This window comes from Tenrec ecaudatus, chromosome 1 (assembly GCF_050624435.1).
Source record: "Tenrec ecaudatus isolate mTenEca1 chromosome 1, mTenEca1.hap1, whole genome shotgun sequence".
In the NCBI taxonomy this organism is placed as follows: Eukaryota; Metazoa; Chordata; class Mammalia; order Afrosoricida; family Tenrecidae; genus Tenrec; species Tenrec ecaudatus.
In genome coordinates this window covers 241,952,420-241,977,403 of record NC_134530.1, presented here as the reverse complement: position 1 = coordinate 241,977,403, position 24,984 = coordinate 241,952,420, and the positions used below count along the sequence as shown (strand labels likewise).

Genomic DNA, 24,984 nt, shown 5'->3' with positions numbered 1-24,984 from the left:
GCACGTCACACCAAGTCTTCTGTAATGTCTTCCCATGCATCTCGAACCCACTTTGCTATTAACTCTATGTCAGGCTTCATGAGATTTTCTCCTTTTGTTAGTCGGGCTTGACCAGATGACATCCATTCATGCCACATCCTTCGCACACGGTCTTTAAAAGACTTATTCAAAGATACATCCAGAGGTTGCAGTACAGATGTAAGCCTATCTGGAATAATGGCTAAAGTAACCTTACTAGATTTTGCCTTTTTTTTTTTTTTTTTATGTCATCCGATAGGTGGGCTCTGAACATATCCCAAACAAGTAACGATGCCTTTTTCTTTAAGGCTGCTCCTGGTCGTCAGTTCCAAATTTCTCCCAGCCATTTTTTTGTTCCGTCTTCATCCATCCATTCTTTAACATGTGCACGCATGGAAATTCTTGGTGGCAAATTGATCTTTTTAGGCAAGGTCTTTCTTTTAAAAATAATGACAGGATGCAGCTTAGTTCCATTAGCCAAACATGATAGAACGACTGTAAAGTGGTTTTTTTTCCATTTCCTTTGGTTTTGAGAAAAATGTTTTTTTTCCTCCTAAACTTGCCACAGTTCTGTTGCTTGGAATATCAAAAGTCCTAGCAGTTTTATCCATATTCCCAATATCTGCCAGGTCATAATTATAAATCCTTATTTGTTTTATAATAAATGACTGGAATGACATACCGTAATTTTTCTTCAAGGTCTTATGGCAATTTCTGGGAAATCTTTGTTCTTTGTCTCAAACACAGTAGGCCAAACCTATTCATGAAGTGGGTACACCATCCTGCTGATGCAGCAACTTTTTCAATGCCTGGTTCTTTATATTTGTCATCCTTAGCCATTTGTAGAGCACGTATGTGGATTCCCATGCATGTTACGCAGTAACCATTTTGACGACACTTCATAACCCATTTATGCAATTCACTCTCTAGAGCCCCATAAAAAGATGTTAAACCACGACGAGCTTTTGAATCTGTTCCAAGTCAGCCTTCATTTTCCACCACTCCCTCACTTTTTGTCAACACAGAATTCCCTACTTGCAATACTGTTATTGCTCTCTTCTGCTCTTGACACAACCTTAATTTTGACACCAGCCTCATATGACCGGCGTTTTTGCTTTTGTTTTGGTTCAAGAGTATCCATTTCTAATAGGATAAAAAAACACGACTTTTAAAAAGAACTTTCATGGTATTCACCCCCCCAACCTAGTATTAGCTCAGAGGAGGGGGGGGGGGAGTCCATGCGGACGGGGGATGCAGATGTGAATTACACAGAGACTAGAGGGGAGAGACAGACCACAGCCACACACATCCTTACCAGTTCAGCTGCCGGCGTAAGTGCTTCTGCGAATTGGAGCCATGCACGTCATAGGACGGCTCTGATTGGTTAGATGTGAGTAAACAAACATTCAAAGCCCTGCAGTGTCAGAGGGGCTTTGAATGAACAGCTGAGGAACGGCAATCACCTGCGAGATGTTACACCTCGCTGGGGTACCACTGACCCCTGTATAAGCCGAACTCCAATTTTTCAGCACATTTTTTGTGCTGAAAAACTCGGCTTATACACGAGTATATACAGTAATGTAAATTGCAGTACAGCTGGAGATATGTAAATATGGTTTATTGTATTACTTTTAAGTTAACTTCCTATCTTTATGCATGTTGATAGTATTGTGACTACCATCACTGCAGGTGGAAAATAAACAGAAGAACTTTTGATCCTGTGAGTCTCTTTATAGTTAACCATACAATGTTTATGTTTCATAAATCGTTATAAAATATATAGTTAAGCTGTTTTATTCAGTTATCTACTTATAATTGCATCAAATTAGGCAAGAAGAAAAATCTTAAAACTTAGAACCTTATAGTCAAAATAAAATTGTTATTTCTCAACTCCTTTGTTCAAGAGAACTTTTGGATAATAAAAAACTGTGTGGTGGGATGGGTAGGGAATTAAAAACGTTTGTGGAAAAAATGAAATGGAAAGATAATGGACTTTTTGAAACCCTCTGCATTAGAAGAACATCGTGGGAACAGGGGAAGTATAGTCCAAGGATTAAAAAACCAAAAATTAAATTCACTGCAACAGGTTGATTTCTGACTCATACCAACCCTACTGAACAGGGTAGAACCACCCCTGCAAGTTTCCAAGACTTAACTGTTTACAAGAGTTAGTCCTATCTTTCTCATGAGGAGTGGCTGTTGGTTTACAACTGCTGACTTGTGGATTGTAGCAAAACGTGTAACCGCTCTGCTCCCAGGGATTAAAATGACCCATAAAATTACTGTTAGAAAGTAACTTGACACTTTAAAAAGGTAAGTGTTGGTGGATATCAGTTTCCTACAGTATTTAAAATCTAAATAAATTTAAAAGAGGGATAGGTTTCTTTTAAAATATTCATGTTTACAGTATTTTTAAGACTACATCTTTTGCTTCAGGTATATCTTCTATTTAAAAACTCCTTTAAGGGTATATGAGCAAGCAGCTGAAGACCATTCTCCTGAGGACTCAGTCCTTCCAGTGTTTTCACATCATAGCCCACATAGACAAAGCTGCTCATGGTTGGAAGTGGCTTGTCTGAGATTCCTGAGGTCCCAGATGCCCTTGCTTCCCTGAAAGCTGAGAGGATCAATATCTTGGCTTAGCTGTGACCCATTTGTAGCACACTGGGAATTTGTATGATAGCGTGCAGCATTGATAAGTTTTAGGTTGTGACACCATGGAAGAAAGACCTAGAGATATGCGTTCATAAAGATTAGCACTACGAGGCCTTATGGAGCATATTTATGGAGCATGTGGGTTTGTCATGAGCCAGAATCGGCTTAACAGCAGTGAAAATGCCCTTTCACAGGGGCAGTGGTGGTTCAGAGGTACAAGTCTCACACTCCTGGAGATCTGGGTTCATTGTACAAACACCATCTGTCATTGGAGTTCCATGTGTTGCTATGATGCTGAACAGGTTTCAACAGAACTTTCAGATTAAAGTGGCCTGATAATCTAAGAAACCAAAATCAAATCAAACTCATTAGCATAGAGTTGATGCAGACTCATGGAGACCCTATAGGACAGGATAGAATTGCCCTGAGTTTCTGAAACTATAACTGTTGATGGGAGTGGAAAGCCCCTTCTTTTGGCATGTGAAGGGACTGATGGTTTTGAACTGCTGACTTTGTGGATTGCACCTCAACTTGTAACCACTGCACTACCAGGGCTCCTAATCAGCTAAGGAGGACCTGGTAACCTACTTGTAAAAATCAACCAGTGCAAACCCGGGGATTTACAATGGTCCAGTCTGCAACTAATCCTGGGGCTTGCAGGGGACTCGACAGTATTCCTTTCCATGTGCTTGGTGGTGTCATAGGTCAGGCAACAGCAGCTAACAACAATTACATAGCATTTAAAGATCTGAGTTTTAGGTAGATGAATTTGATGACTCTCAGTATGAGGCCAGATCAGTCAGGTATGGTAATAGATGTCCAGGTCAGGGCCAGTAAAGACAGAATTAGGGTAGTAGTAATACTAGATGGAATTTGAGTCTTTGTATAAGTATTCTTGCAGTGGGAATCTATGAAAAGAGTTTAAACCGAGAAGTAGTACAATCAAGTTAGGATTGTTTGAGCCCTTTGTAAGCAGAGTGGAGAATGATGGGAAGTGGGGATGAAAGTAGTAGAGTGACTAGTTAGTAGTTACAGTATTTCAAAAGGGGAAATGATCTTTTGCTGAGGCAGGTTTTCTTCAGATGTTGTTAATGGTCTACACGGGGATATTCTGGCAATTATAAAACAAATTTTTGGTGGGTGATGACTATGCTTCATGTTGTTTGGGACTCTGGAGACCCGAAGTGGAAAGTTAGTCATTGCCTGTTCCTTGTGGAGAGAATTCTTTGAAACTGTCAGGTGTCTGCCATAGCTAAATTTCCAACCCCAAGCTTATAAAATATTACTCTAGATGTTCGTTTCCCCTCGTGGCATAATGGGTAAGAGCTTGGTTGCTGAGGGCGGGGGTGGGGAATGAAAAGCTGATATTACGGGCTCAAGTAGAAATAAAATGGTTTGAGAATGATGATGGCAGCATATGTACAAATGTGCTTGACACAATGGATGGATTGTGATAAGATCTGTAAGACACCCCCCCACCAATAAAATTATTTTTAAAAACCTGTAAAGTTAAAAAAAAAAGTTTGGCTGTTAACTGAAAGGGTCAGTGGTTCAAATCCACCAGCCACTCTGGAAGAAAAATGCAGCAGTCTGTTAAGATTTACAGCATGAGAAGCCAGCCCTATGGGGTAGTTTACTCTGTCTTATAGAGAAGATATGAGTTGAAATTTATCGAAAGGCAATAGGTGTTTTTGTTTAGGCACTCATTTAAGTTGCATGCGTGTATGTGTTTGTGTAAGTAAAAGTAAGCGAGCAAGCTGAGGTGAAATTGCCCTTTATTCCAAATGATTATGCAATTGTTTTAACATTACTAAATGATTCATCATCATGCTAATTTACAATGCTACCATCATATACTACCATTTAACAAATAATCATATATACTCAAGTATAAGCCGACCCGAGTATCAGCCAAAGCACCTAATTTTACCACAAAAACACATTTAAAATGTACTGAAAGACTTATACACAAGTATATACGGCACTTGTTTATTTTTCAGCACTCCTCCATTCATGATGTACTTGTCAAATTCGATCTCTTTTAATGGTTCCAGGGACACTGCCTGCCGCTTGCTCATAAGAAAGATGAGGCTTTCTACTCCTGTAGAGAGTTAGTCTAAGAAACCCACAGGGACAGTTCTACCTTCCCTATAAGGTCAGAATCGACTCCTTGGCAATGAGGTTGAGTTTTCGACCATATTACTATCTCTTTTTAGAAATGTTCTGTGGCTATTCTCATATTTTTTCTAGAATTAATTTATTAAAGTTCTAAAACCAAACAAAACCAAACTCATCACTTCAGGTTTGTGTATTTATTTGGAAGGATTAGCATCTTCCCAGCCTGTTTATTTTTATTTATATCTTTTGTGTTCTCTAGCAATGTTTGTTGCTGTTGTTTTTGTATATATCTTATACCTTTCTAAATATAACGTTTCTTGCTATATACATACATATGTGTGTGTATATATATGTAAATATACACCTAAAGATAGAGAATGCCTGTTAACAATTTTAGCATTGTGTATCCCAGTAGAATCTGTATTATTTCAGCCCCTTATTAAAGAAGAAAATGTAGTGAGCATGGTATAGCCCTCAGAAGTATCCAGTGGTACTTAATACCTCAGCATCCCTTGAAGACCTAGATGCAGGATGTATTGAGAAACAATAGTTTGATGTTTTTTTATTTATGATTAATAAGTATTTCTGTGATATTTTGTAGCAATAATATTTTATTTACCCTAATGTATGTTTACCCTCTAGTAATGGTTATGTGTTGATCTGCTAACTGCAACGTCTGCAGTTTGAAACCACCAGCTGCTCCTGGGAAGACTGGGCTTTCTATGCCCATGTAGAGTTACAGTATTAGAAACTCATAGGAGCAGTTTTACCCTGCCCTATAGAGTCCATGAGTCAGCATCAACTGGATGGGAGTGAGAAAAGTTGGTAATTGAAGGAGCTTGGTGGCTTAGTGGTTAATCTCTTGGCTCCTAACTGAAAGGTTGGTGGTTCAAACCCACCTTCTCTGTGAGAGAATGGTGGGGACAGACAGCTTCCCTAAAGATTACAGCCTTGGAAACCTTAGAAAACAGCTGTACTCTGTCCTGTGGGTTGCTGTATGTCAGAATTGACTCTAGCAACAAGTTTAGTCAATGGCTGCTTTTGAAAAACAAACTAGAAAAGGGCACATTCTTGATGTACGAGATTGTTACTATTTAATTGACAAGTTACTGTTTTTGTTTTATGGGTGGACTTAATGTTTTCTTACGATTTGGGGTAAAGCGCATAGTGTGTTCATTTTTATAAATGCTTTAGAGCAGTCACTGCTGAGGGCATGAGACTACCAGAAAGCACATTGTTCTAGAAGTTAGAGGTCCTTTTCTAGAGCATTCTAGGTCCTTTTCATTAGCATTCTAGAACTAAATCAGTATGATTTAATATAAGAAATGATTCCTTGCTTATTAAAACTAGATGATTTCATCACTTTGGATTATATCCTATTGTATGTTCTGAGAGGAATATATTATATGAAATTTATTTCTCCATTTTTCTAGAAATAGTAAAACACTAAAAGTTCTGAGGCATAGAAAGTTAGGATGCAGATTCTTTGTTAATATTTTCTTTTTTTCAAATAATTTCATTGGCATATCATTTACATATAATACTATCCAGTAGTTCAACCTCGTCGAGAAGAGTTGTACAATCACCACTACAGTCAGTTTTAGAACATTTTCTTCATGATCGTGCTCTTTATTATTTGCTTCGCATTTTCCTCCAGCCTTCCTTAAAGACCCCTTTAAGAAAGCAAGGCTGTCACTTTGAATAAAGACCCTTTTTAAAAAGCAAGGCTGTCAGTTTGAAGACTAAGTTGTGTCTGATCCAAGCCATCCTGTTTTCTTTTTCTTCTTTTTCATGGTTAAAATGCTTTTAGAATGAGTTGTATATACATCATCACAATCAGTTCTAGTGCTCCCTCTCCCCTCCTGCATTCATTTTTTGCTCCCTAAATCCCTTTCTGTCTCTGCGTGATGCTTTTCCTTGTCTTGGCCAAGAAAAGCCAAGTAAAAATATTTAGCTCCCTGAATGTATTTTAAGCCATAGGCTCTAGAGGTTCTTGCATTTTATAGAAATAAGTTCATTTAGTCTTTATTTCTTATATCGGAAGAAGGGAAATCAATTTCCTCTGTACTAATGAGATCTTTTATTAGACCACAGAAATTAAATAAAAATTTCCTTAATATTTAATGGTTTTGGTTTTTCATTTAGTTTTTGATCTTTACAAATTCATATTGGAAGCAGCAAATGTCAAATTAATTGTCTACTTCTAGAAGTACATTTCCTTTTTTGCTTCAGGTCCTTGTTAAGTGAAAAAGAAATGCACAGTTTATGGAGGACAGTGTTCAGAGAAAAAAAATATCATGTATTTTGGGAATTGACTAGAACTATGGAAAGAACAATTTAATTTCTTACTAAGCCTTGTCTGTAGAATAATTGTTTCATTAGAATATACCTGAAAAAAGACATCTGTAATTTTTATGAATTCATTAAAGTGTATTTTCTCTATGGTTTATAGATTTCTATGGCAAGACTATTTGTTATGTGAGAGACTGGGTACATATTATACTAGTATAATCTAAGCTCTTTGGAAAAGAACTCATCAAAGGAAATCATACATATATTTTACATTTTGATGTCATTGGTTTTATTCACTCAACCAAAACATTTAATATGATAAGGTTAAGAACTAAGATTTGTGCCTGTGTTTCCAATTATTCTAGAGAGTTCAAAACTGTCCTATTCATTCTTTGATGACTGTGGAAAAAAAGTAAGGGAAGGACTGAAAAGGAAGTTAGTATTGATATTAGTATTTGTAATTTCATCTTGTTTCTCTTCTGTCCATATCACATAAGGCAAATAGAAATCCTCTTACTTATATGAAGAGAAAAGATATACGTCAAGATTTGGTATGAAACAAGCATAAAGGGTAACTTCACACGAGGTGAACTAACAAAATAAGTTTGCAGATTTCCTGTGACAGACTAAAGTTGAATTCTCAGTGTAATCCTTGATTGATTTTTCTTTGAATTTTAAGAAGTAGATAAGAATGTGAAAAGAATTACATTTTAATGGACGCTAACCTCTCAAAAGTTTGCCTCCCCAAAAGATTGAAACTAAGTCAAAAGATCACACATACCTAATGATGTCATTTTAGACATTAGATTGTCCAGGAAATGAGGCAAGAAACCCCAGTTAAATTAGGGCCCTTTGAAGGCTTAGAGCTGGATTGTTGTCCTGAAGTAATATAGTTGTACAATGATTGCTCTACAAGCAGTATCTGTTATGTGAACCATAGCATAAAAGTAACAGGCTGGAGACTAGAGAAATATCCTCACCATTTATGCGCAGGTTTCTCCAACAGATGATATTTGCATTTTGCAGTGTTTTCAGTATAACCTGTATTATTTACTGTTGGTGGAAAACATTTGCATTATCAGTGCCAACCACCAGTTACCATCATGTTTCTGACTAATAGCAAGGAACTTCAAGTGTGTCAGAGTATATCTGTGCTCCATAGAGTTTTAAATATTTGAATTTTTTTCAGTAGATTGCCAGATCTTTTTCCCAAGGTACCTTTCAGTAGACTCAAAACCTTGGTCAGTAGCCTAATTTGTTAACTGTTTAGACTACCCAGGGATTCCATATAGACTACAAAGATAATTTAAGAATGGTTGTGCATACTCTTGTATTGCTGCTGTTATTTAATACCACTTCAAAATGACACTGTTTATATGAGAATTCAGTTTTCATGATTTTTTTTCATCTTACCAAGAAATTAGGTTACTGAGAGTCACATAATTGAGCATATTTATTTTTCATTATTAACTTCATATTGATGTAGGATCTTTCATTATAAATGATACAAACTTTATTTTAAAGCTATATACACACACACACATAGTGGGTGTGAGAGACAGACAAGAAATGTTGGGTGCTGTCAATTCTGATTTAGTGACCTCATATAACAGTAAAACTGCCTTATAGGTTTTTCTTGGTTGTAATTTTTATGAAAATAGTTCTTTCTTCCACAGAACCATTTGGTAGATTCAACTGCTGCCCTTTAGTTAGTACCTAAGCACATAATAGCTTCTATAAAGATTACAGCCTTGGTGAGACAGACTTACTCGGTACTATTGGGTCACTGTGAGTGGGAATTGACTAGAAGGCAATGGGTATTCATTTAGTAAGTATTTAAATGCTGAGGCTGTGCTTAGAAATCTATGCATGTGTATATAAGTGTTTGAACAAACACTACATTAAAAATAGCATCTTCTGCCTTTCAATAACTTAATAGTTGGGTAGAAAAGGTGTATGCTCATAGTAAATTGGATAATTACACGATAACTAACAGTAATAAGGCCAAAGCATGTAATTAAGTTCTCAGTTTTAAAAAAAACCAACTTAGCTAAATACTATGGTTTCACAGAAGAGAATGATCGTTGTAGGGTGAGACAAACCTTGACGAATTCCTCTAAATCATGCAGGAGATAATGCATTTGAACTGCAGAGATCTTTGGGAAGGCATGCAGTTAAGGGTATGTGATGGGCTAAGGCAGGGATCCTCAAACTTTTAAAATAGGGGGCCAGATGACTGTCCCGCAGACCCGTTAAAGGGCCAGACTATAGTTATAAAAACAAACAATTAGCTAGTTCCTATGCACACTGCACATATCTTATTTTGAATTAAAAAAAAAAAACGGCAAAAACACCCGGCGGGCCGGATAAATGTCCTCGGTGGGCCGTATGTGGCCCTCGGGCCGTAGTGTGACACCTGGGCTAAGGCATAAAGTTAAGTATTTGAGATAGTTAAGGTTTATTCTGCCAACCTGGCCGATAAACACGTGGGATTAATTGAAGGGCGGAGAGAAAAATGAGCCTTGTCTTTCTGGTTCTCAGGTTTCTTTCTCTCTGAGTGTTGGACCAGGGCACAGCTGCCTTAGCTAGTTTCTGATTCAGCTGGCAAGCCTTACTTCTGTAGTCTGCCCATACTAACTAAGTATTTGAGGAGAAATCATTCCAACAACTATGGGCCATCTATGTGCTAAGCACTATTCTGCATGTTTGATATATATGAACTCATTTTATCCTCTTAATAACTGTAGATCTCTATGGAGTTATTAACTCCACTTTGCTAAAGGGACACTGAGGCAATAAGCGAGTAATAAATGGCCTAAGGTTTTACTCCTCAGCATTTGTAAACTGGACATCCAACCAAAGCAACCTGACACCAGAGACCTGATCATGATCCTTTCCCATACTGTGGCCACTAGCCCTGTAGGCGTTTGAGCATTTGAAATGTGGTTAGTCATAATTGAGATGTGCTTTAGGTATATCAGATTTTGAAGATTTGGTATGAAAAAAAGAATATAAGCTATTGTAATAATTTTACATTGGCTACATATTGAAAACTTGGTTGTTTTGGATTAAAACTTGTTAAGATTAATTTTGCCCGTTTTCTTTTTCTTTTGAATTTAAAATGGCATGTATGGCTTGCCCTACATTTGTGTTGGACAGGCTTGTTGATGGCTGCCCACCAGAGGGCGAAGAATTTAACAGGAGTGAAGGAATAGAAGGGAAGGTGATGGCAGGCAAAGAAGAAAACACTTAGGATCAGATTAAAATGGCACCCCAATTTTCCCTAGAAGCTGGTCTTCCTCAGAGCATGAAGTGTGGGCCACATGCCTCACATTTGGTGGTGAGGAGGGTTGACAAATTTAGATTTCCTGAAAAAGAATCTCTGAGCGTGGAACTTACCTCCTTGCATCAGATTTCAGACATGCTTGGAGTCAGCACGAATTCCATGAGAGACTATAAAAGTAAGGGTACATCTAAAAATACTGCTACAAAATCATAGAAACCTTTATTAACAAATATATTAAAGTGTGAAACTACTGTTTCTCAACATAACTTCTAGCTAGGTCTATATACTTTTAAGGTTGTTTTTCCATTGTTTCTAACCCTTCCCCAAAGAATTTTGCCTTCTTGGATTTACACCTCATCAGGATTTAGCATCCTTGAGGGACTTGGATTTTGTTCCTTTGAAATGTCCTTTTACGTTTAGGGAACAGAAATTTAAAGGGACAATATGAGAAAAAGAGGATGGATGAGGTAAAGCTTCACAGTGAAATTCTTGTGGGTCAGCCTTTGCTGCCTTCATAGAATGAACAGGTTCATGCGGTGCTGGGAAAAGTTTCCTTAGTGCCTCTTGCCTGGTCTGTTGATCACCAATGCGGTTTTCAGTGTTCTGGCAACTTCTTTTTAATAAGTTTCAGTGCCTTTTTTTCCCTCTAATTTTTTGGCCCTGTGTCCTTCGAGAATATCAAGATTACTTCTTTGGAATACCCCCAAACATTTGCCATTACCTTCCAGTCTTACCTTGTCTTCGAATTTAACTGACCCAGCAGATCTTCTTAAGAGCCACTGGTTTGATTGAACTTTACTCTGGACCATATTGGTAAATCCATGCCTCATCCCTTGTTATGATTTGTTTATTAAAATAACCTTTATTAGCTTTTATCTTATTTAATGATGGGGAATGATGGGAATATCAGATCTTTGAATTATGTTGCTTTTGGCACCTATGGGGCCAAAAGCTTGTTAACATGTCAAACCATGTGAGTTCCTATCTTTAGTAGCTATTGTATCAGTGGTCATTCTCTGGCCTTCTTCCATGTGTTTCTGGACTTCAGTCAGTTTCTCCCATTTGCCAAGGTGAATGGTCTTCGTTAGCTCATCTTTGAGATCTTTTCTTAAAATGCTTGATACATCTAAAAACCGCTGTTGTATATGAGACAGCATTCCTGTAAACTTGTTGCAAAACTTTAGTAATTTGGAAAGATGTCAGCTTAAGTCTGTTAAAAGTTTGCTGTCCACCCTGGCCTCAAAAATGCTTTTTTCCAATGATACCTTTTTTGAAGGCAACTGAGAGACTTGTCTCCAATCATCCACTGATCACAAAGACATGTTTAAACATGTTCTGTTTGGAATAAATCTGTGTATATTTGTACTAAAATACTAGTAGCAATATGTCCCCCCTTAATGTTGTGTAACCGGTTTTATAAAAACATGGAGTGGAAAAACTTTTTATCAATTTCTGCTCAATTTTCATGGATTCTTCATATATATATAAACTGGCAACAACAAATTGGTGCCAGTGTCATTTAAAGAATTTTCTTTTGGAGTTTGAGTGATGGCTACTTATTTATTTAATTTATACATTGGGGGGTGGAGGGGCATACAGCTACCCTTCAACTTATACCCTAACTTTTAACTTAAATGAGTGTCACAATACTTAATAGGCCAGCTGTTCATTACAAATGACTGTGTGAGATTTGAGAAGGAACAATGGTTAAGAGCTTAACTGCTAATTGAAATGTTGGTGATTAAAGCTAACCAACCACTTAATGGGAGAAAGAAGTGTCAGCCTTCTTCCATAAAAATCTACAGTGTGGGAAATCCCATTTAGCAATTCTGTTCCCTTCCAGTCTGCCCTGTAGGGTCACTGTGAGTCAGAATTGATTCACAATAATAACAGATTGGGTGTTTAATTTTTATGTGATTAGATGGTTTGCAAGATATTTGAAATCTTTACATTAGACCTACAATCATCCTGAGAAAGATGGTAGCTCCTCAGTCTATAATACATTTTGTTAAACTGATTTGCCTTTTAAAAATTATTAGTTGATCATTTATTGGGTGCTCTTACACCTCTTAAAACAATCTGTGCATCAGTTATGTCAAACATTTTTTATTAAGATCATTTTATTGGGGGCTCCGTACAGCACACTTGTATCAAGCATATTTGTACATATGTTGTCACCACATCAAACACATTTGTACATATGTTGTCACCATCATTTTCAAAACATTTTCTTTCTGCTTGAGTCCTTGGTATTAGCTCCTCTTTTTTCCCTCCCTCCCCCACCCTTGTACTCAGATGAACCCCTGATAAATGATAAATTATTATTTTCATATCTTACACTGTCTGTTGTCTCCTTTCACTCATGTTTCTGTCATCCCCCTGGGGAGTTGGGGGGGTTATATGCATATCATTATAGTGGGTTTCCTGTTTCTCCTCCTCCTCCCCCAACCTTCCCCCTACCCTCATGGTATTGCTACTCTCTTCCTGAGGGGCTTTCCTCTCCTGGATTCCATGTGTCCAGAACTCTATCTGTACCAGTGTGCAGGCTCTGGTCTAGCCAGATACGTAAGGTAGAACTGGGGTTATGATAGTGCTGGGTGTGGAGGAAGCATTAAAGAACTAGAGGAATACACGTTGTGTGTTCCTTTGGTGCTATGCTGCCTGTCTCTGTTCTTTTCTTGTGACCCTTCTGTGAGGGAATGCCTGATTGTGTACAGATGGACTTTGGGTCTCCACTGCAACCCCCATCATTTGCATTTATATATTTGTTTGTTTGGGGTCTTCAGATGCATGATACCTGATCTCGTTGATACCTCGTGCTTCTTCCATGTGGGCTTTGTTGCTTCCCTGATAAAGATGGTCACTTGTTTAGCTTCAAGCCTATAAGACTGCAGATACTATATTTTTTAAAAGTTAGGCACCATCAGCTTTCTTCACCACATTTGCTTAAGCACCCATTTTGACTTCAGTAATCATGTCGGGAAGGTGAGCATCACAACATGCCAGGTTATTAGAACAAAGTGTTCTTGCATTGAGGGAGAACTTTAGTAGAGACCCAATGCCTGTCTGCTACCTTAATACTTAACATTTAAATATATGTACATAGACCTATATCTCTATCATTATATATTAATATATTTACATATGTGTTGTGCCTATGTTTATACCTCTATAAATGTCTTTTGCCTCCTAGTTCTTTCCTCTATTTCTTTTTACTTTCCTCCTATCCCACTATCATGTTTGACCTTCATTCTACGCACAGTACTTTGTCTCAGCTACACTGCACATGATCAAACCCCATCAGGCATTCTACACCCTTCTCGCCATCGATTTTAGGGCTCTTATTGTTCCCTTGTCTCTGGGTTTGTTGACTACCCCCTCCCTTTCTCCTACCTCATCTCCCATTTCCCCCGACCTGTTGGTCCCATTGTTTTCTCCTCGAGACTGGTTATCCTGCCTATCCTATATGGATAGACACAAGAGAAAGAAATTTACCTTTTTGTTTGACTTACCTTTTATGTTATATTAAGGCTTTGAACATTCCTTTCAAATTACTCTGTCTCACAAGAGACTTGGGATCTCTATACTCTCAAAAGGCAGTCATGTTGAATTATTTTTAGCTTGTCTTTTTGTTATTAGCTGCTGTCGAGTTTTGATTCACAGCACCCAATGTCAATGATGATACATTAAGTATATTTGTCTTTTTAAAATGATTGCAGCAAATTTATTGGCCTCATGGCCTTAAAATAAGATTACATATAAATAAACACATTCTTTTCCTTGGTGTCTTGGTTTTTAGGTCTGTTCCTGTGGTTTTTTTGGAGTGCTGATTCAGAAAATTGCATTGCATAGACCACAATAAGCTCTAGCTTAGATATGCTATTCTACTCTATGTTCAACTATTAAGTTATTAATTTATCAACCTAATTCTAAATATGAGAAGGATTCAGACCCACAAATTTTAGGATAAGACAATAAAGGTAAAAATATTTTAGAAAGGATTAGGTATTAGAGACTTCCGAAGGAGAATAGAGGGCCCTATTCCTGGTCACAGACATACTATCAAACATAACAAAGGAAGCACACACAGAAGACAAAGTAGTTGACTGGAACCTACTAAAAATAAGACGTGACACGTGTGCATCAAAAGACTTCATGAAATGAGTAAAAAGAGAGACACAGACTGGGAAAAAATCTTTGGCAATGACACAGGGACTACTCTCTCAAAACTAAGACTCCCATAAAAATAAAAGTGGGCAAAGGACACAGTAAAGACAGTTAATCAAAAATTGCATCCAAATGACTAACAAACATGAAAAAAATGCTCATCATCAATAGCCATATGGGAAAAGCAAACTAAAACAGTGATAATGACAGCCCAGTTAAAAAAAGAAAACAGCAAATGCTGGAGTAGCTATAGAGAGATTAGAACCCACACTCAACTGCTAGTCAGTCTGTAAATAATGTAGCACTACTGTGGAAAGTGATATGGTGCTACTTCAAACAACTGGGAACAGAAATTCCATATGAGCCAGCAGGATCTCTGCTGGGTGTATACCATAAAGAAGGGCTGTAACAGGAAGAAATATGTACTCCCATGATCTTTGCAGCACTGTTCACAATAACATGATTTTGGAAACAGCTCAAAATAAAGGCCCAGCAGAAGAATGGATAAAGAAACCTTGTTACATACATACAATGGAATACTACACACAGCTAAAAAGCAGTGATGAAACTATAAAGCACCTCCTGACATGGATGGACTGGAGAGCATTATGCTTAGTGAAGTTAGTCGATCACAAAAGGACAAATATTATATGAGACCACGACAGTTAAGGTTAAAACAAAACAAGAAAAAAGCTTGAGTCCCAAAGAGAAAACACTGGAGGGTACCAAAGAGGTGATGGCAGCTGTGGGCAGATGATGCAACAGACTAGAAGGTTGACACAGACTGACTTGGGTGAAAGGGAGGATGGAGGTCCACAAGAGAGAAGAAAATTTCGGGGATTGGAATAGGATAGCATCTCTTTTTAAATTTGAATGCAGGGTTAATAGGCTGAATGTAAATCCCCCACTCAATTCATAAAAACACCCCAAAAAACTAACAGTACCGGAGGGGGGGAAGGGCTTGCAAAACAAATCCAAACGCATGTTGTCCAGTAAATTCCGACTCAAAGGAACCTGCAAATTGGTATTAAATGCTTTCATATAGAAGTCAGGAGGCAGCATTGTTGTATCACTGACAGACTAGAAACAGCCACATAAGTGGTCGCAGTGTGCAAACATTTCCCATTTTTAAGTTGACCCGAATTCAGGATCCATTTTCGCTATCTCTCTAGAATGGAGAAATAGGGATGGGGAATCTTTTTCTGCCAAGAGACATTTGGATATTTATAACATTTGCAGCTATCTCAGTCAAAAACGTAATTAATTCACACCTGATGTAACTCTTACTGTGGTGGCTGCAGGAGAAAGATGAGGCTTTGCTCCTGTAAAGCGTTAGAAACCCACAGGGATAGCTCTACCCTATATCCCATAGGGTTATTACAAGTCAGACTTGATGGCAGTGAGTTTGAGTATTGTTTTCTTTAGGGACACACGTGATATTAGCTAGTATTAATTTCATTGACTTTATATGCCAAGGGCCAGGCATTCCCCACCCCTCCTCTAGACCACGGGTGCCAAAAATGTGGCTTACCATTCTCATGTTCAGAAAAAGAAGAAATACATGTATCACAATTTAAGATAGGTAAAGTATAGGTATCTGCAGTTGCAGCACTAACTCTTCCCCTAACCTCCATTCAGATCGTGATTTTTTTGGTCAAGTTTATTTCTGTATAGTGAGAGAAGGTGCCTTACTGGTGCAATGGGTAAGCATTGAACTCTGTTAACCACCAGGCTGGTGGTTCAAACCCACCAACCCTTCCACTAGAGAAAAGTGAGGTAATTTTCTTCTGGAAAGATTATGGTCTTGGCAGTCAGCATTTCTGTTCTGTCAGGCAGAGTCAGAATGAAATGGATGGCAGTGGAGTTTTATTTGTTTTAATAGAAAGAATTATTCCAGTACATTCTTTTTCACCAGTCAGGGTATTCAGAAATTGGTAAGCTCTGATGAACCCAAATATTCTGTATAAAGAAAGATTTCTCACATCTTTGTATTCCCGGATGTTTTGCATTTACGGCATAAAGATACTGGATCTCTGCAGAGACAGGAAGTCCAAATTACGACTTTCTTCTGTTTAATTGTATGAGTCATTGATTGGTGCATTGAGTCTGTTCCGTCGTTTACTGATAAAGAGAAGAAAGAATACAGCGTTTATAATTTCACTTTGTACAGCACAGAGGTTTGGTGAAAATATTAAGCGCTTTGAAAGATTGTTGCAGTTTTATAATTACAGCACAGGGCCCAGCACATGGAAGATGAATGAATGAATGAATGAATAATTACTTGACCTTCTTCAACTGCTTTAAATTGCATCATCTTTCTGAAATTAGGGTAATTTGATAAATATACTGTTTCCTACAATAACTTAAAAAAATTGAATCATGGATTTCAGAGTGATAGGTACTTTGCTTTGTCTTTCAAGAGACCATGCACTTTCTGAAACTGTAAATGGGATGGAGTACTTGCTGTAAGGAGATCTGGTGGTGCACTGGTTAAGCACTCTGTTGCTAATCAGCAGGGTGGCTCCAGACCTACCCGCCACTCCTTGTGAGAAAGAGGGTGGTGGTCTGCTTCTGTAAAGATTGCAGCCTTGGGACCCTGTGAGGCAGTCTGCTGTGCCCTGTAGGTTAATGTGGGTTGCGATCACTGAAGTGGCAAAGACGTGGTGTGGTGGAGCTGTCAGCCCTCAAGAAAGCGGGTGCTTTTGGTGCAGTGGGATGTTAGCAGAATGAAGAGATTGCCAGGCTGAGTTCAATTGCTGAAGAGCAGACTATAATTTTCCAAGTTAACAAACAATAAAACCGACTCCATGATTGAAGGAATGTTTGTTTCAAAGTAAGTGCTTCTATATGGCTTTATTGCAAACCCCACACTATTATCTAGTCTTGTTCTTGATGGTAGGAATAAATATAGCATAATTTATCAGATCATGGGATTTGGAACTCAGTGAGACCTAATTTAAGCCCTGCTCCACTGCTTAGTCCTGTGTCATTGTGATCACGCTACTTAATTACTTTCTAAGGATCTTTTTCTCAATGATAAGGGATCCTTGTAATCGCTAAAGGAGTTGATAATGTCTAAACCCACTGCTGCTACGTCAGTTCGTTTGTAGCGGACCTTATAGGGCAAATCAGAGTTGACCCAATGGGTTTCAGAGGCTGCGGTCTTTGTGGAAGAGGACTGTTTTATCTTTCTGCTGTAGGTTGGCTTATATAAGGCTTTGAGCCTCTGACTTTTTCATTAGCTGCCCAATGCATAAGTCACTGTGCCACCAGCGCTCCTAAATGACTATAAAAGTTAAACAAAAACATGTGCTTGACACAGTGGATGTATGTATGGATTGTGATAAGAGTTGTATGAGCCCCCAGTAAAATGATTTAAAAAGAACAACAGCAAACCCTTGCAGAGGTGTGGATTCTGACTCTTTGCAGCTGTGTATGTGTGTCAGAGTAGGACCTGTGGTCCATATTGTTTTCAGTGGCTGATCTTTCAAAAGTAGATTGCCAGTTCTTTATCCTGAGGCACCTCGGAGAAGACCCAAATTGCCAACTTTGTGATTGATTAGTAGCAGAATGCTTAACTATTTATTATCCCCAGGGGCCACATAAAGCACTTAGGCATGTTGGAATGTTCAGTACCCATTCATTGCTGCTGTTAGGAAATAAGCCTGAGTGTGCCTTGCATCTTTTTATATCTTTGTCGTTCTCATGTTGAGCTTTTTTTTTTTTTTTTTTTTTTACCCCAGGTATAATGGAAAGTTCCTGGCCACTTGGTAAGACCTAGGTGAAATGATACATCTTGTTTCTCCTGTCTCTCTTACTTCCTTGTTTCAATTCCAACTGTAATTAATTACAGCATTCAGCATGTATGATAGACTTGTATTCATTTCTTGATATCCTTTCAAAACCAAACACACTGCTTTTCATCAGTGTAAAATAGCAGCCTTAGAAGACAAGGTAGAAGTCTGGGCTCTCTTTCCCTGTGGAGGTGACCAGACTTCAACCCAGACTTCCAACCCAGTGCTCGAAGATGTGAATGCAACATGCTGGCGTGGAGTAGGGAACCAGTGGAGAGTTCTGGGGGGCTGACCCCAATCCGAACTACTAAGTGGATACCTGCTCCTCCCCCCTGAAGAAATTATTTCAAAAGATGGCATTGAGTCTGCAGCTCCGGGAGAGGGACATAACTGATTGGAGCACATGGTGCTGATGAAGGGGGGTGGGGAGGGGAGGGAGGAGCGAGTGGAGCACATCCTGGCCACCAGGCCTTGAGGACAATGACCCTAATTAGAGCAGCCAGTCCACAGAGAGGACCACATGGCTGGCCCCACTATAAGACATGACGCCCCTCACTGACCCATAGCTCTACAGAGGACAACACTGGAGACACAGTGTGGGAATTGCACCCGATCCGGTCCCACCACACCAAGGCAAAATACTAAGGGAGTGCAACAGAACAGCAAGGGAATGGAGCGGCGAGATCCCAAGGGAATGCTGAAGAGGAGGACTTTGGGGCCAGGGCATGGTACCTCAACAGACTGGACTGGAAAACACTCCTAAAGGCCAACAAATGATCCTTGAACTAACTACAAGCTTTTATTTCTTTTGTTTTATTTGTCACTGGTTTGTTGTGGTGGTTTTGTTGTATATTGTTGCTTGGTTTTGCTCTGTCTTGTTTTTGTGCATGTTACAATCTCCACATGTCTGTCTAAATAAGATAGGCTGGATCAACAATCTGGAGGAGAAAACAACAGGACTGACAGTTACGGGGGGACATGGGAGAGGAGGAGATGGGGGGAAAGGTATTGGTGTTAACAAACCCAGGGACAAGGGAACAACAAGTGATCCAAATGGGTGGTGAGGAGGGTGTGGGAGGCCTGATAGGGTATGATCAAGGGTAATGTAACTAAGAGGAATTGCTGAAACCCTGGTGGGGACTGAGCATGATAGTGGGACAGGAGGAAAGTCAAGAGAAATAGAGGAAAGACCTGGGAGGCAAAGGGCCTTGATAGAGGTCTAGATAAAGACATGTACATATGCAAGTATATCTGAGGACGGGGAAATAGATCTATGTGCCTATATTTATAGGTTTAGTATTAAAATAGCAGAAGGACATTGGGCCTCCACTCAAGTACTGCCTCAATGCAAGAATACTTTCTTCTATTAAATTGGCATTCTATGATACCTTCCCGACACACTGCTGAAGACAAAGCGGGTAAATAAACAAATGTGGTGAAGAGAACTGGTGGTGCCCGGCTATCAAAAGATATAGCTTCTGGGGTCTTAAAGGCTTGAAGGTAAACAAGCGGCCATCTAGCTCAGAAGCAACAAAGCCCACATGGAAGAAGCACATCAGCCTGTGTGATCACGAGGTGCCGAAGGGATCAGTTATCAGGCATCAAAGAACAAAAAATCATATTGTATGCTCACCTCCATGATATGATCATTGAAGACAAATGGGTGCATAAGTAAATGTGGTGAAGAAAGCTGATGGTGCCTAGCCATCAAAAGATATAGAGTCTGGGGTCTTAAAGGCTTGAAGATAAACAAGCAGCCATCTGGCTCAGAAGCAACAAAGCCTACATGGAAGAAGTACACCAGCCTATGTGATCATGAGGTGTAGAAGGTATCAGGCATCATCAGAACAAAAAAATCTTACCATAGTGAATGAGGGGGTGGGGAGAGCTGCGGAGTGGAGACCCAAAGCCCATTTGTAGGCCACTGGAGATCCCCTTGCAGAGGGGTCTCCTGGAGGAGACGAGCCAGACAGGGTATGATGCAGCAATGATGAAAAATACAACTTTCCTCTAGTTCCTAAATGCTCCCCATCCCCACTATCAAGATCCCCAATTCTACCTTGCACGTCTGGCTAGACCAGAGGATGGACACTGGTACAGATAGGAACTGGAAATACAGGGAATCCAGGGCGGATGATCACTTCAGGAGCAGTGGTGTGAGTGGTGATACTGGGAACGTAGAGGGAGGGTGGGTTGGAAAGGGGGACCTGATTACAAGGATCTACATGTGACCTCTTCCCTGGGGGGCGGACAACAGAAAAGTGGGTGAAGGGAGATGTTGGACAGAGCAAAATATGACAAAATAATAATTTATAAATTATCAAGGTTCATGGGAGAGGGGGGGTGGGGAGGGAGGGGAAAAATGACCTTGTGCTAGGGGCTGAAGTGGAGAGCAAATGTTTTGAGACTGATGAGTGCAATGAATGTACAAATGTGCTTTACACAATTGATGTATGTATAGATTGTGATAAGAGTTGTATGCATCCTTAAAAAAACGATTTAAAAAAACAGTTGAATCAAAAGAAGTCAAGATAGGATGCCTCGTTTCCAAGGCTATAAGTCTTGGAATGCGGCAGATTGCCATACCTTTCTTTCACATAGCAGCTGATTGCTGTAACCACTGCACCACCAGGAACCCCCTCATATCTGCTCTAGGTCATTCTTTAAGAACAAGTAGGGTGTTTGTAACTTTCTTAGCTCATACCTCAGATTTTGACACATGATGTTTAACAGAACCTTTGTTAAATTGACTTTTATGTGAAAATCTTTTATAAATGGTGTCATGTTAATCAAGGGATAATACTATTTTAGGACTTAATATATGCCTAGCAATGATCTTAATATATGAGGAAGTTAGTTATTAGGTATTTAAATGTCAAAGATTAGAATGTTAACCACAGAGCTAATTGAGCACTGGTTCCAAGTACCAGCCTGTAAGAATTATCATTTGTATATAATTGATCTCAGCACCTTTTAAGCCCTGTATATAAAAGCTTAGTATATAAATTAAAGTTTTAAGTGCAGATTTTTGTAAAACCCGTGAGATATCAGATTTAGTACCATCTTTTTAACTAATTTCCTCCTTGAATTTTAAAGCTGCTATTTAAATATAATATTTACATTTTGTATATTATTTTTGTGGCTCTTAATGGCCAGCTCTTACAACTTACTATTTATTAGTCACTGAATATTTTATTAGGTTTCTATGTGGCACAATCATATGTGGATAAACCGCAGATTGGTAGTTTGAACCCAATCAAGCAGTACCATGGAAGAACGGCCTGAGAATATTTCCATAAAAATTACAATCGACAAAATCCTATGTAGTAGTTTCTACTCTGCACACATGCAGTTACCAAGAGTTGTAATTGACTCAGTGACAGTGGGTTAGTTTCTGGTTTGAAGACAATGCCATCTGATTTAATCCTCACAGCGACCCTAATAAATGTGGGTACTGCTCTTCTCTATGCCTTACAGGTGGAAAAACTAAAGCTTATAAAAATATCAAAGACCTAATGGTAGATCTAATGCTAGATCTAGGGTTTACTCTCTAAGGTCAGCAGCTTGAAACCACCAGCACCTCAGTGGGAGAAAGATGAGGCTTTCTACTCTCTTAAATAATTACAGTCTCTGAAACCTACTCTACCCTGTTCTATAGGGTCGCTAAGAGTCAGGATTGACATAATGGCAGTGTTTGTTTGGTTTGTTGTTATTTAAAATCTGATTTTGGAAAGAGCTCTGATGGAACAGCAGTTTTCAGCTGCTAACTAAAAGGTCAGTGGTTCAGAACCACCAGCTGCTCTCTCAGAGAGCTGGCAGTGTACTCCTGTAAGGATTTCAATCTTGGAAACCCTCTGGGGAACTTCTACTTTGTCCCATAGGACACATCAGAATCAGCTCTGTAACAGTGCCTTTTTCTTTCGATTAATCTGATCTTCAGCCCCTGGATAGTGTAAGCAGTTAACTCACTCATCTGCTAACCTGAAGGTTAGAGATTTGAGTCCATCTAGAGGCACCACGGAAGAAAGGCCTCTTGATCTACTTCTGAAAAATCTGCCATTGGAAACCCTATGGAACACCGTTTAACTCTGGCACACACGGGGTTGCCATGAGTCAGAATCAACCTGCTGATAACTGCCTTTAATCTGATGCTCGGCCCTGAACTTAAAATGTGCAACTGCTTATTTTTTATATTCTCTTTGAACTTTAACCTTTCTAATTTAATTTAAAGTTCTTCATATGAAATATCTAATACTAGCTCAACAAAAAATGATGTATTTTCATCTTTTTATTAAAGTATCAGTATGAAATTTGAGGTGCATAGTTTTGTCATTGGAGAAAAATACAACTCTCAAAGGGTTATAGTCTTAGAAGTACACAAGGGCAGTTCTGCCTTGTCCTTTAATCACTCTGATTCAGAATGGACTCATTGGCAGTGAGTGTTAGTTTTGTTTGAGTATGTTTAATTTGTTAATGTCCTAAGGAACAAGCTTTTTTTTTCAGCTTTAGATTTGTTAACAGTTTTGTGTAAATATGGCCAAACTTGGTATCCAGTACCTAAGATTCAAATAAATCATAGGTCTTCTTAGCTTTGGAAATTCAACAAATCAAATCTTTCTTGGTTACCATTATGATACATTGTAAAATCCTAGTGTGATACAATTTACATAATTTTTCTCATCACCATAGCATTATAAAGGAATTGGTTTTGTGTTTAGAGAAAAATGTGTTTAAAATGTATTAAGCCTTCTATTTCATGTAAGTAAGCACTTCAATCTTTTTAAAAATAGGTAAATCAACCAACTGGGAAGGTGATGGTTTGGGAGCATGGGAAGAAACAGAACCCCAAGGACCTGTAAGTCTTTTTAAATATGTGCATGCTCTCTGATGATGACTTTGACTCCCTGATCTTTCTTTGCAGTGGTGATAGAGGTTAATGTACTAGCCTGCTAACCCAGAGGGTGGAGATTTTAGGCCACCCAGAGGCACTGCAGAAGAGGGGCCTGGTGACCTACTTCAAAAATCAACTGAACTGAAAACTCCTAGTTCTTTTTGCTCAGATGTGTACAGGGCCTCTGTGGGTTAGCATTAACTAGATAGTGACTGGTGTGGTTTTTCAGTTTATTTTGGATCTCCCAGTCCAATAGGTATTCTTTTGCAATGATGATATCATAATTGTCTCCTGGATCAAGGAGGATCAGTGGACAGAAATCTTTAAGGTCCAAAGGACTCCTCTCCTGACTCTTCTCTTCCCCTGGTAGTGAGAGCCCCTCACCTGTTTCTGAGATGGCCGGTTTGATCCCCAGCATATGCTATCAGAATTAACTGTTAACAGTTACTCATAGCTGAATCATAATCCAATCAGTAACTTTCCCTGCCTTGCCTACGCCCATCAGGAACTTGAAGGTTGTTTGCTGGGAAAAACAAACGATCTGACTAGTAGAGCCCTAAAATAATTCACTGCATTGCATTGCAGTATCTTAGGATATTTTCAGTTGTGAGTAATATAACATTTAACCTAAACCAACTTAACAAGCAAACTTAGAGGCTTACATAGAAAATGTTTAGAGATAGGTTGGGTTCTCAGTTTGATTGAACCTTGACTCAATGTCATCAAGAACTCAAGTTCTTTCCTTCTGTCTACTCTCCTGTCTTGGCTTCCGAAGATTTGTTCTTTTCACAGATGTCATGTGGTAGCCAGGAGCATTTGGAATAACATATTTGTCATTTATGTTTCAAAGGAGAAGGCAGCTGGGTTTTCCATGATTCATAAGCCGGTGACAAGCCTTGCCTTATATTGTATTATTGTTCATTTTGGCAGGAGACATGAGATTTTCATAAAACCATCATACCATTCCTTAGAATTTTGGTGGGTATGAAGGGTCAGTTTCTCCTGTGGATTAAAGCTGCATGGAACAGGAGTTGATACTTGAACTAAATGAGGATTTTTAACGAGGGGGAAAAAAAGAGAAAATGCATACTGAATAGGCATGCCTACACTTGATATTGATTTTCTAGAATCACATATTGGTTTTCTAGTGTATTGTAATATAACACATGGTATGGTCTAGTGCACTCTTAAACCTACTGCAAAATTTTATACTCTTTGGGCAAAAAACTTGCTAGAGGTTTGCTTTGTTGACCAGTTTCTGCTAATTACTGGGAAGAGTGTGAGAAAATGAATGTATTGTGAGTCCTTAGAACACATTTTCTGTCTACTATCAATTTAATAATTTTTGTTGTGAATATGGACAGCTCTCATTTATTTTTAAACTGAGTAACCTTGAGCTTTTCTAAATCAGCTTATAGACATTGTATGTTAAAGTAGATACCTGCCTTTACAAGCTCAGAGGAGATTTCACTGTGGCAATTACTATATAGACAGTGTAGTGCTGTTGTAGAATTGTGGATACATGGCATTTATTTACAGACTCAGATGCTGATATTTTTGTTTTTTGTTTTTTAATCATTTTATTAGCGGCTCATACAACTCTTATTACAATCCATACTTACATCAATTGTGTAAAGCACATTTATACATTAATTGCCTCATTATTCTCAAAACATTTGCTCTCTAGTTAAGCCCCTGGCATCAGCTCCTCATTTTTCCCCTGCCTCCCCACTCTCCCCTCCCCCGCGAATCCTTGATAATTT

At 38.7% G+C, this 24,984-nt stretch overlaps 1 protein-coding gene across 2 annotated transcripts in view; it reads left to right on the top strand.

The window, feature by feature from the left end:
• RAB3GAP2 (RAB3 GTPase activating non-catalytic protein subunit 2) overlaps positions 1 to 24,984 on the top strand; it is a 123,737-nt gene that overhangs the window by 4,925 nt on the left and 93,828 nt on the right. Inside the window, exons 2-3 of one of the 2 annotated variants that reach the window (XM_075530466.1) lie at positions 18,280 to 18,306; positions 23,121 to 23,185. In XM_075530466.1, coding sequence (XP_075386581.1) covers positions 18,280 to 18,306; positions 23,121 to 23,185 — 92 coding nt within the window. The remainder of the gene's footprint in view (positions 1 to 18,279; positions 18,307 to 23,120; positions 23,186 to 24,984) is intronic. The other variant, XM_075530467.1, reaches the window with a different exon arrangement.